Source organism: Epinephelus moara, chromosome 3 (assembly GCF_006386435.1).
Source record: "Epinephelus moara isolate mb chromosome 3, YSFRI_EMoa_1.0, whole genome shotgun sequence".
NCBI classification, from domain to species: domain Eukaryota; kingdom Metazoa; phylum Chordata; class Actinopteri; order Perciformes; family Serranidae; genus Epinephelus; species Epinephelus moara.
In genome coordinates this window covers 31428613-31441435 of record NC_065508.1, presented here as the reverse complement: position 1 = coordinate 31441435, position 12823 = coordinate 31428613, and the positions used below count along the sequence as shown (strand labels likewise).

The following is a 12823-nucleotide window of genomic DNA, read 5'->3' as shown; positions in this document are numbered from 1 at the left end:
GTGGGTAATTCCCTCAGGCAAAGTGCAGAAATGTGTGCGTAAATGGCTCAAAACGTCAGCAGGAGAGTCCTCATGCACTTCACGATTTGACAGTGGGACAGCCCTAAGTCTTCATGCACTTAGCGGGAATGCACCTCAAAGTCTGTGAGTCTGTGAGTGTGGTTAAAGGGATTGGGCCACAGCCTTGATTTCAGAAACTGAGATTTGTATATACTTTCTTCTCTTTAAAATTTAAATACTATCACTCATGACAAGTCACAGCTTTTAATAATGACCAAAAAGAGAAAAGATTACTCCCAACACACGTTTAGATCCTTGCTTTTTTGTTTGTTTGTTTTTTCTTTATTGGAATGCTTTACCTCAATAATGTGACAACGAGCCAAAACAGTGCAAATGCTGAATCGCATCAAACACAGACTCCCACAACCTAAACCCCCTTCAAACATCATTTCCTCAAGCTTCACATCTTATATACAACTGGGGTCACTTCCTAGACACTCGCACGCCCAACTTACACAATCCAGTACCAGACACACTGTACACAACCGTCCCCATGAACACTTAAGGCACACACACATACACTATTTATATTTAACACAGCACACAAATGTGCAGAGCTTAAGACAGCAGTAATGTTGGATAAGATGATGCTCGACAAGACATTCTCAGCCACGATTTGAGCAGCGCCGAGCTATGAGGAAACAGTAGAAGCTCACAGACGAATGGGTTTCTTTACATAACCTGTGATTGCTTTTTAGCAATTAGCGTAACAATATCCAGTATAGCTGTGATCGGTAGCTTAACCATGTGGCTACTTTTTATTCCTAAAAATATCCAGTAAGTATACCATGTGGAGATGTCAGGGTGCAGGGTGGCAGGGTTGGGTCAGAGTCGACTACAAATACAACAGGGACAGAAATAAAAGAGGAGGGGAGAAACAGAATAAAGAGGTACTTCTAAGGGAATAAACTGTATATCTATGTATTTAGGAGGCGAGAGGGAGAGAGAGCCTGTGCTAGTCAAAGTGTCAGACTGTGAAGATTTGGATATTTAACCGTGAGATAGATACACAGAGAAAAATGTCCCATATCAATCTGGTTTTATAAGGAATAACTCATAGTGTGATTAGCAATGTCATGTGAAAGCAGGAGTAGAGACCGCATTGTCTCAACTATTTGTGAAGAATAAAATCAAGTGCACTGTTGCACTGCAAAGCTACTGAAAAACAGTGCGCACACATCATCATGACACTAGAACAGAGTCCTGCATCGGGTCAGCAGGTGGCATTTTGTCATGATTCTATTTCCAGGTTCGGTTCTGGGTGGAAAAAGAACATGTCAGTCAGATCGCAATGATTACAGTTATAATTTATTTTAATGTCTTAACGTTTTATTCCTCTGTCTGCTGACTTTGTGTTTTGGGTCCGTCTTTTGCGCCAGCTGGAATACGAGAGCTGATCTGATCAGCTGTGTTACTAACAGGCATGTTAACTGTAAAGATGTGCTGCTCAATATTATGAGAAGCAAAAAAATATTAATTTAAATTGTATTTCCTGAACTACCTTCATTTTAAAATATATTATCTTAGTTCCAAATGTATGAAATGTCCCAAACTGATGACTTTAAATGTGCTGCCTAACCAAATTATTTGAACAACACATGGTTATTACAGGATTTGTGGTTTCAAGTAGAGCTGCGAATTATTGCGCATTGCGGTTCTGGACAGGGAGTGGGTCTTGAAAATCAGACTTGTGCAGGACTCTGCACTGAAATATTTTTTCCAATCAAAAATGTCCTTCCACAGATACACAAGCCAATCAAGAAGTCATTAGGAGCACGATTTAAAAGACTGGCAGGTCTTAGTTTAGCAAAACATTTGTGACCTACTTGTCATTAAAATGAAATGCTTGCTGGGTGTGATAGGAGTTTTGCACATAACCAGCAGGGTCGGGGGTGTTTGGAGGACTTGCGTAGATTATCAGACAGCCTAACATCACTAATACATATGTATGAATACATGATTTTGACTGATTATTTCATAGAGAAGCGTTGGCTGATTTTCTACAGTGAAGCCGTGGCTCATCTTAAAGCATGCATGCAGCAGCAGGTTTGAGCTGAACATTTAGTTCAGTGGTTTTAGGTCACACAAGAATGAAGTAGTGATCAGCTGAATGTGTGGTCTGTGGAGGAGTCATTAACCCTCCAGATATACACGATCTGTTTTATATTGATCAACAGTTTAAAAAGACATCTAATTAGTTACACATCGAGTTCAAAAGTGAACATTTAGCAGAATAAGTGCTCCTTGTTTTGCTGAGTATATGAAATAGTACACATATAAACTGGACAGACAAAACTATCAGTGTGAATTTGTGTCAATTATTTTATATGACATTTACTTCACTGCTTTATGCTTCACGCAAAATCATCTAATAGAGAGAGTTATTTTTAAATACTGCTCACTGCAATCTACAGTGTGCATCTCAGCAGTAGGTCCTCTGTAGCAGTGGATCCCAACCTTTATGACTAGTGAACTTTCGAAGGCATTAATAACACACAGAGGAGTGACTTTTAGCAGCCCGTAGAGGTAAAACTGTTCTGTATTTCACCAGATAATTTTTTTTTTCTGTAACTGAAATATTTTTTCCATCATTTCCCTTAAATGACCTTGTGATCCCTAATATTGTTCTTATGATACCTTGGGTTGGGAACCACTGCTCTACATCGTACTGATCAGACGTTAACACTGTGCAATGTTGGATACTGCCTACTGCGAGCATACTGTGCTCTAAACTTCTCGTGTTAACAGAGAGGCTGCACAGCTAACCGTTTTGCTGACATCAAACAAACCATGGATGAAGAAATTGGATCGATTTGTATCATATCTCTGTGGCACAGGTGACAGAGGGAAACACTCATTTAATCCACAGGCCAAGATTAATCTGTTGGTGTGTGCCACTGCAGTCCCATGTGATCTCAGTTTATCTATCTATGATTCAGAGTAGTCCGACCTTTGTAAATCCTTTTGCAATAGAGGTTACTACTGCAATCACAGTGTCTACGTCTGTGGTGAGGTCTCTCTCCCTCTTCAGCACCTCTCCGAAACCCAACCCTCCGCTCATGAATGTGATCCCATACCCCTCCTAGGCCCACTCACATCAGGGTGCCTCTCCCCCCAGTGAGTGAGCCCTTCCTCCTCCAGATACCAGGGACATGTCTCCCCCGTCTCCAGCAGCAGCGGGTGAGACATGCCTCTGGATAAATGTGCTGCATGGCAAAGGCCCTCAAACCAGTGACGCCCGTCTCTCCTCTGGCGTCTCCTCCAGTATCTGAAGCAGCAGGTCGCTGAGGGGCTTCGACAAGGTGCGGTAACCTGCTGACGTCAGGTGGAGGAAGTCAAACATGTCCTGTGGGCTGATGGCTCCATCATAGTGAACAAACTCCCCGCTAACATCCAGCAACTGAGCCTGGCCCAGTCGAGGCAGCCAGGAGCGCAGGAACCCGTTAACCGCCGCGTTCTTCTCCCTCAGTGGGTTGGGTCGCTCCCCTCGGGGCAACAAACCCTAAGGGACCACAAAAATATCTTTGAGTTGTTTATTAAAGTCAATATGCGAGAGTTAAACTTTGATATTTTGTAAATTTTGGAGTTTATTTTATTTAAAAAAAAAAAAAAAAAAAAAAAAAAAAGGGTAAGAAAGCCTAATTTGACTCTGTAGCTGACTTAATAACTATTACTGGCCTATCATTAGCATATCCCCTTGAAACTCAGGGGCAATGATAGTCTGCAAGGCTCGCTGAGCCACTTCATAAACACACACTCAATACTTGATGATCTGTATAGACTTTAATAAAGGGACAGTTCAGACCCAAATCAAAAACATAATTTTCCTCTTACCTGTAGCCCTGTATTTCAATCTGGATTGTTTTGGTGCGAGTAACCGAGTGTTGGAGATATTAGCCCGAGAGATATCTGCCTTCTCTCTAATACAATAAAACTAGATGGCACTCGGCTTTTGGTGCTCAAAGAACCCCCAAAAATTGAAAAACTCAACAGCAATGTCTCTTTCCAGGAATCATGAGCCAGTTACTCAAGATGATCCACACACTTTGTAGTGAGCAGTTTCATGTAGGAACTATTTTCTTTCTACTAAACTACACCCTGCCAACCGTATTACAGCACATAAGGAAGCGTGCATCTACTGCTAACCTAACATCATTGAGCTCGCTAACGTTACAGCCATAGGCTTCAAAAATAATGAACGTAGCTACCGTGACATCACCTATTTTTTTTTTGTGAAGTCCTGTTTTGAAGCCTCGAGTTTGTCATTTTGGCCATCACCATCTTGGGTTTTTGGTGCCAGAGGTGACCATATTTGGGCAAGAGGGTGGCGCTGTGAAGGAGTGAGGGGTGGATTTGACTGAGAAGTCTAGGATGCTATTGGCAGACCGCCTGTCATTCAAAGCGGCCTGTCCTTTATTAAACACAACTATAAGCTTTAATAAAATGTAAACTGGTGAGTTATATACAAATTAACCCCTCATTTAGTTGTCATGAAGGGGTAAATTAACTATAGAGACCAAAACCATTTTTTCCCCAGGTTGTCAACATGTATATTTCTGTTGTTAAGTTGAGCACTTTAACATGGGGGGCTATGGGTAGTAGTGACTTCTGAAGCGAGCCTTAAGTTGTCATTTAAAGAACTGCAGTTTTTGGCACTTCCATGTTGGTTTCATTTTTCAGTCCCAGATGTTGCTGCTTGGTTACAGCTCACATATCGCCCAAGAGGATGCCATTAACGTAGATGCACGCTGATACAGGGTGTAGTTTGGCAGAAAGAAAATGGTTCCTATATGAAACTGCTCACAACAAGGTCTGTGGATTGACTTGAGTAACCGAGTCATGATTTCTGGAAAGAAACATTGCTGTTGAGTTTTTCAAATGTAATTTTGGCACTTTGAGCACCACAAGCTGAGTGCCATCTATTTTCATTATATTAGAAAAAAGGCAGACATCTTTATGGCCGATATCTCTAACACTCGGCAACTCACACCAAAACAATCTAGACTGATAAATAGCACTACAGGTAAAAGGAAAAATAAATATTTTTTCCATTTTATTTCCTTATTTTCATTTGTTCTCTTGTTCTAAATATCATTCTTTCCTGTGCATTAGCCTTTGGCACAGCCTTAACAGTATGCCACCCTGCGCTTACTGCACATATTCAATAACCATGTGACAAATAAAACCTCTGAATCTTAAATTAATTACACAGATAGAAAGACAGTTTGTTTAATCTTACACTTGCCTATTTGTCTTGGAACCTGCATTTTCCTTAACGGAGAGATGAAATAACACATTTGAAAACTGGCGACTTGTGACGATTACCAGCATCAAATGGGTTGCACAGCAAAGTATGATATACTGATATTGATGTTTTTTTTCTACATTATCACCTTAAAAGGTTCTTAACCAATCCTAACATATACAAATGTAAAAATGACTTTGTAGAGAGACCACAAGAAAACTAAATGCACAACACACCTTAAAAACAAACTGGGTGCAACGAAAGACAAAGCACAACTACTTACCAGTACAACTATCTTTGCCTTGGGGAGGCGGGAGGTGAGCAGCTGCGCTATAGCAAGAACTCCTCCTGCAACTTGCTCTGCTGTGTGTTCATGATTGTTGGTTCCAACCCACAACACCACCACCTAGACAAGACCACAGACAGATGCTGTGTTACGTTTACTGAACACATTTTAATCTCAATAGGCCCGTTTCCACCGCAGGAACTTCGGGGTAAATTTACAGGGCCGGGGCCGTTGGTGCGTGTCTCCACCGCAGGAACCACCCCCTAAGGACAGAGTTCCGGAACTTATAAGGGTGATCAAAGCATGATACACAGCAGTAACTACTCAAAATCCTGTTGGCTGTTTTGAGAGAAAGAATTCTGATGGGTTAATATCTGATTTATGGGAAAGCGATGCAAACTGTTCCCAATCTCTTTATCGTTAGCACAGTCAATAAGGACAGTTAGGGTGGTGCAGTCTGTTGTTGCTGCAAGGTTTTCCAAATGCACAAAGCAACTTAACAACATAGCTACTTAGTAGGGTTGGGCACATGTAAACATTTTCAAACCGGTTTGATATCAAGCCAACCGATGTCTGATCAGACTGGACCGGTATTCCGAACTGTACCACAAGGTGTTGCCCTGTCGGACACTCAGCAGCTGCTCACGAGTGGAACAAAATGATACTGTGTCCCATCAGCAAATGTACTTTGTCAACACCCGATAAATGCATTAAATATGTACTTCCATTACGTCATATACCACATACCCTACCCATCAGCTATGCGCTCTAGATTAGTTAGGAAATGTAACCACTTACTATATTCCTATGTTGGTACTTTTAAAACAGAAAGCACTTTTTATATTGTGATATTTACTGGAAATGGCATAAAATAAAGCCAAAAGAAAGCTTGTGGTTTTAGCAATGATAATTTACCATAAACATTTAGCTCCCTGGTGATCCCCCTCCAGCCAGCTGCCAACTCATTTTGGTTTTTGTTGTGAAATAAGGAGGTGCTGTATTGATAATTTCTCATTTCAACTTCATGAATCAGCTGCTTCTCATCCACTGTGGTGCTTCGAAAGTGAACAGTGGGAATAAATAGAAACAAGATGTCTTGACATGTTCAGCTCAAAATGTCGCACTGTGTTGCTCGCAGCCAGGTAGGACACCTCTTCAGCTTCAAATCCAAGATGTTCTTAAATGAGCGCAGTTTTAGTTTTTTTGAGAGATTAACTCTGCCATGTCTCATCACCTCAAAAAACACATGAACTTTCTAGTAAACAAACACAATGTGCACCACTCTGTGCCCGGCCACGGCCTGTCAGGCACTAGTGGCTCCATCAGTCCATTTATGAACAAACATAAAGTTATGTTAATCACGTTGTCATGTTGCTTATCACTAATTTAATACAAGTTGGATTTAGCACTGTGACACCCTCAACACAGGTTGCTGATGTAGACTAATGTTTTATTTGCCACGTGTCATAATGACAAATACCGGTTCAGCTGGTTTGCATAAAGTCCAACCACTTTTAGCACGTACACTGTCATAACACACTGACAAAACCGGAAATCAACCCAGCTATCCTGCTGGGGTCACAGAGTTGTTCTGCACAAACTCAAAATCAGGCCACCTGCTCCTGCTAGAGCCAACAAGACGAGGAGGTCAGCGACAGACACATGCAAGATTTACAAGAGGGAAAAAAAATGGATGCAAAAGGTGTTTTGTAGAACACAAGTAAAATGTATATGCAGTGAGTTTGTTCTGCACCTGATTTGTAAGTGTGTGTAAGTGAGAGGTCATTAAAATAATTTTGCCCTGAAGTGTCTCTCTGAAGATCTCGACATGCTTGTCTCACCTTTGGACGGATGTTCTCCAGCTCTCCATTCTGCAACCTCCACAGCACATTACAGGTGGTGTCCCCACCAATGCCAAAGTTGAGTGCATGAAGAGGAGAGAATAACTCCCTCCAGACCTGTGCACAGGAAACCAGAAACAGGCATTACATCAACACACATACCAATATAAGACTAGTAGCAAGTCAACAAAAACATGACTACAGCACAGTACATTTATGATGTGCTATCTACTGTACTGTGTGGAAAATATTGAGATTTAGAAAACACAAGAGGATGGTAGTGCCCTGTGAGCAGTCAAATCTTTTCTCACCTCATACTGCTGCATTAGTTGTACCATAGAATCCCCCACAAAAAGCACGTCTGGTTCAGCATCCTTACACTCCTGCACAAATCTTGTGTGCTGTAAAAAAGGATAAGAAATAAAAAACACAGCCTCATCACAGCAGAGCATGTGACGTGATCCATAACTGTAAAAGACAGGATGGATAAATGAAAAAGAATTACATTAATTCAAAGAAAACAAAATAACTGAATCAGTTGCACATTAGGATTTCAGTTAGTTAACGCCTTTGTGTTATGAGTTTTCTAAATCTTAGGATAATACTCATTAGCCTTCGCAATCAGACAAAATCCTGCAAGCTCATCACGCCACACGACACGTCTGGTCCCCCATCTGACAGAGAGCTCAGCAAAGCAGACTGTCTCAGTCCTATTAGCTTTGTAGGATTAACCTTGCATAGACCTACCAGGAGGTGCCACTAAACAAGCTTGATAAAGTGGAGCTCTGAGAGAAGACTTGGGAACGGTTAGTTTATGAGCATATGATTTTATGAGTCATATCACAACCATGTGGTACATGTCAATAACTTGAGCATTCATATACATGAAAAACATAACCTATATGACCCTATGTTAGTATATACATTATGTATGATATTGGAATGGGAAAAGTAAGTCAGAAACTGTGGCATTTTGTCAACCGTTAATTTTTGGTTAATTTAAAGAGACTCCTAACATAAAGCAAGCTCAATTAAGAGTATGACAACCAAACGATAGGTAATGTCTCCGAAAAAGCATTGATGAGCCCAAGAATAAGACAAACATTTTGAGAAATAATGTAAGTCTTCTAGGTGGTAAAATGAATTACACATAAGGAACAAATTTAGTATTTTTTATATAATACATGGGGATAAAGGGTGAATGTTTCCTATGCTAATAATTAGGGTTGGGAACGATTAACCGATACCGATATCCGGTTTGACAAGCGAGAGATACGGCCACGTCGGTAGCAGCCTCCTCAATCGATACGAATCAGCCATGAATCCTTAGATGAATCGATTGTAGACTCATGGATCGGGTATCGCGAGACTAGCAATCGGTTGACTGACTTTAACAGTTTGCATCTCTAAAACAACGCGAGAACCGGCGGCATGTTCCGTAGCAGGCATTACTGACAAGATAATGGATGTAAACATCAGCACCAGCTTGACCAGTGGAGATGAGGAACAGAAAGCTAATGCTGGTTGGATAAACCAGGGAGCAGCCAAGCCGCAGCAGAAACTAAAGGTGAATCCTGCCGGTTGTGGGTTGAACGGGGGTCACAGACACAGACAGAAATACGTATTCCTGTCAAATACGGCGGCCATAGTGCTCCGCGGCGGCGACCGAGAAGCCCGGCTCCAGGTCCAAGAAGTCTTCATCGGTGTCATGACTGCCCAAAAATCCCTGAACAGCCGAGCTGTGGCAGCACCAGCACACAGGTATGTGACGTGTCAGAGGAGAAACGAGCCGTTCACATTTCCACAAACCTCAGCGCACTTTAGGGACTGTTCTTTACTTGCCAGAGGAGGAGGGTGGCTGGTTGATTTTGATTTTATTTATTTATTTTATTTTGATCCCCCTATGTTAATCACTTATTGATGCTGTTTTTGAAGTATGAATAAGTCAATAAGTAATTTATTCCATTGAAATATCATTGATGTATTATAGAAAAGTGATTTATCTTTTTATAAATGACAAACAGAGTGTAGCAAACACAGAGAAATAGTCTGACATGCTGTCAGTGATAAGCTGCTAGTCATCACAGTCCATGATATCAACTAATAACAGCAAATGTCAGATTCTGCCCCTACACTGCATGTTATTATTTTATTCTGCTTTATGTTTATATTTATATTGTACAGTGTTATAATAAACTTTATTCCAGACTCAAGTCCATATAAGATACATACAAAAACACAGACAATGTGTGATTTTGTTGTTGTTTGTCTTTTTATTTTATTTTTGCCAGTGCCATACAGCAACAGTGCTTGGGGATGTGGTCTTTTACAAATTTGAAAATTCTGTAAGAATGTCACTTTTATAGAATTGGCTTCTTTATTTTATAATGTATGATTAATGTCTACATCAACAAATGTTAACCATAGAATCGTATCAAATCGTATCAAATTGTAACGTTCCTACACCGTATCGAATCGTATCGAATCGTTCTGTATTAAAAATATATTGTTTTTTAATCGTATCGTAACCCGTGTATCTAGATATGTATCGAATCGTCTATCACAGAGAGATTCCCAACCCTACTAGTAATCAAAACCACCAACCTGTGACATCCACCGTCCATCTCCTTGCACATCTTCTACTGGCTTAGCCACTGCAGCAGGGTTCAACTCATCACCACTCATCCTATGGGAAACATCACCACTTATTGACAGATAAAGAAAGAATATATAGCTGTACAGAGGTATTACGATTCGTACGAACAGAGGAAGGGTTCATGTTCACTACAATAGACAGCCAGGACTGCAGAAAAAAAAAACATTGGTGCCAGCCTGCTCTTCACTCAGGACGTATCCATCTCTAGAGTCAGGGAATGGGCAGGAAGCATCACTTCAGACCATCACAGCCTGGACACAACCTGTTCAAACTTCCCCTCTGGTAGGCAACAGATCACTGTTTACCAAAACAACCAGGTGCAATAACAGTGTCTTTCTCACAGGCCTCTGATGACCAGTTAACATCAGTCATACAGTGCCAATAACCCTGTAACACCAAACATCCTTTGTACTTCACTATACCTTGCTACTCTTTAGTTTAACAGTGTTTTTGAACATGTAAATATCATCACTGTTAATATGAATATGAACGCACTGTATATACTGCAAAAGCATACGTTTACCCTATTCAGGTTTGTTATCCTTGTTTTCTACATGTATGTCTATTTCTGTGCACGTGCACTACAAGTAACAAAAAAAACATATGAAATTCCTTGTATGTGCACACACTTATTTTTCCATTAAAGCTGATATTGATGTTGTTTTGGGTAGGTGGTACCTTACAAAGAGGAAAGCATCAGCACCAGCTATCAGAAACCATATCTGACACAGCAGCTTAACGTTTCAGCAGCAGACAGACCGGCCTAATACGGATATGGGCTACTTTCGCTTTCTAGGCGGGTGCTTATGGATCACAGAGCAGATCGCATTATACCCGCTGTTTATCTGATGTTAGCTTGTTAGCTAGCTAGCTAGCTAGCTTGCTAATGACTGGACTGGAGGCTGCTGTGGCTGCATCTTGACACGCCCGTCGTTAATATAAAAATGTACAGATTTTTTTTTGTTCTTCATTTACAAGACAAACTACCTGGCAGGGAGTCCGCTGTCACTTCTCGGCTAGCTCGGCTGCAGTGTCACTCCTAAGCCCCAGCTTGGCTTCAGCGCTGGCGGGTAGTCGGGAGGATGATGCTCGCTAGCAGTCGTTAGCCGCCTGAGACTCGAGCTAGACGAGACAACAAAAGGTGTGTCAAGAAGGCAAACTACAGAGAGAGTCTTTGACGGGGAGAGCGCCAAACTGCTACCATTAGCTGTAACACCACAGGAGGGCACTGCAGCACTAATACAGTCTTTGCACTGACTGCAGTGAGGTACGGACATCACGGGAATTTTACCCTGAGATTTGCCTGTCGGGCAGTCATTCGTTACTGGTTGTAAACATTCCCATACTAAGACTCGCCTTGGGGCCATGAGTTAACCGTCTGTAGCATAAAACAAAACACGGTTACCTTCTGTAATATGTGGAGGCTGTTGAAGCTGACCTGCAGCTTGCTGGGTGCTTTTTCCCTTGGAAGTCAACATTAGGGCAAAAATTACTCTGAAGGCTGGTTCCGCAATGAATCATGGGTGGGTCGTTGCTTTGAAAATGCAATAAAAGAATATCTTTACACCCTAAAACGTTTTACTTCGGGTTCCCGAACAATGAAATTATCCTCGGTTATTTGAGATAATTTCAGTGGGTGTCAGACATCAGCTATGCGTGAAAATACCTCTGAGAGGGAGAGTATCTTTTAGTTTAGAAATCATACAGCACTGCCGACATCTTTGCTCCATGACACTATGATGTCTCTCTTCCACTCGTGGCCCATCTTCATTCAGTTCATGTCCTCTGTGTCAGCTGATCGCAATGCATCATGGTCACGTTAGATCAAATGCTGCATTCCGGTACTGTACAGAACACGGGAAATATACATTTCCTATTTTATAGCTGTTGACATCTGTAGGGTATAATGTACTGTTCATAATACAACCAAAATAATCTTTTATGAGGTTATCTTTTTATCAATACCCTTAAATTACGGATCAAACGTTATTGTCTATTACAGCAGTTGTCAGTAATTCTGACCCAAAACCAAAGCAACCAGATCTGCATGTCGTGAAAGACTCCACCCAGACTGGTGAGTTCCTCATTCTGCCACAGTGGACCAACTAACCGCGTGAAAAAACAAACCCCATAGTAATTTAGTGTAATTACTAAACATCTGTAACTACTTGAGCTGTATCACTTCACAGTGTTTTTCACTTTTAAGGTAAGCTTCTGTGACTGGTAACATATTGTCTGATGCAAGCAGCCCCCTTTAATCATACACATTAAGTGGAGTAAGCATAATAACACCTGGTTAATAACTTGTAATAAAGTCATGCTGTGTTTTGTTTGTCATGCCTGGGAAGCTTTTTCTTGCCTGTTCATGCATATCTGATGCAAAGCAGTAAATATAATGGGGAAGGACACATCCCCTCCAATATTCAAAGGTGACAAAAATGTCCACCCCCCTAATATGATGTTGTTATAAACATAACGAACCCTGACACTCTTCTGCATATATGTGATTGAGATGCATTCTGATGCTAAAACAAGAGGCTCTGAAAATCTTCACAATCCACCCGTCTCTAGGGCGGATGTGTGTTGTGTCTCATAGACTTGTGTCTCGTAATAGAAATTTGTTTTACAAAGTATGTAATATCATATATTTAAAATGCTCTTTAAGAAAGTTCAGATTTGAAACAGGCTGTAAAATATATGTTTTGGTTTTTAATTAACTTCTTTTTGAAGTGTCT

The 12823-nt window shown here is 41.0% G+C and overlaps 1 protein-coding gene across 2 annotated transcripts; it reads right to left on the bottom strand.

Moving 5' to 3' along the window:
• Positions 1–306: 306 nt before the first annotated feature.
• pafah1b2 (platelet-activating factor acetylhydrolase 1b, catalytic subunit 2) lies at positions 307–11773 on the bottom strand. 2 transcript variants are annotated; one of them, XM_050040470.1, is made up of 7 exons: positions 11755–11773; positions 11076–11210; positions 10037–10118; positions 7744–7833; positions 7433–7549; positions 5589–5711; positions 307–3562 (listed from the first exon to the last, which is right to left on the bottom strand). In XM_050040470.1, the coding sequence occupies exons 3-7, from the start codon at positions 10115–10117 to the stop codon at positions 3284–3286; spliced, it is 690 nt and encodes a 229-aa protein (XP_049896427.1). In that variant the 5' UTR covers position 10118; positions 11076–11210; positions 11755–11773; the 3' UTR covers positions 307–3283. The 2 variants fall into 2 exon arrangements, with proteins under 2 accessions (XP_049896427.1, XP_049896428.1); XM_050040471.1 differs by lacking the exon at positions 11755–11773 and adding an exon at positions 11494–11622.
• Positions 11774–12823: the final 1050 nt, after the last annotated feature.

Coding starts and splice junctions, on each gene's coding strand:
- pafah1b2 (XM_050040470.1), bottom strand. CDS start 10,117: ATGAGTGGTGATGAGTTGAACCCTGCTGCAGTGGCTAAGCCAGTAGAA. Junction 7,834..10,036: donor ATGGACGGTGGATGTCACAG/GTTGGTGGTTTT, acceptor CCTTTTTTACAG/CACACAAGATTTGTGCAGGA. Junction 5,712..7,432: donor TGGAGAACATCCGTCCAAAG/GTGAGACAAGCA, acceptor GGTCTTGTCTAG/GTGGTGGTGTTGTGGGTTGG.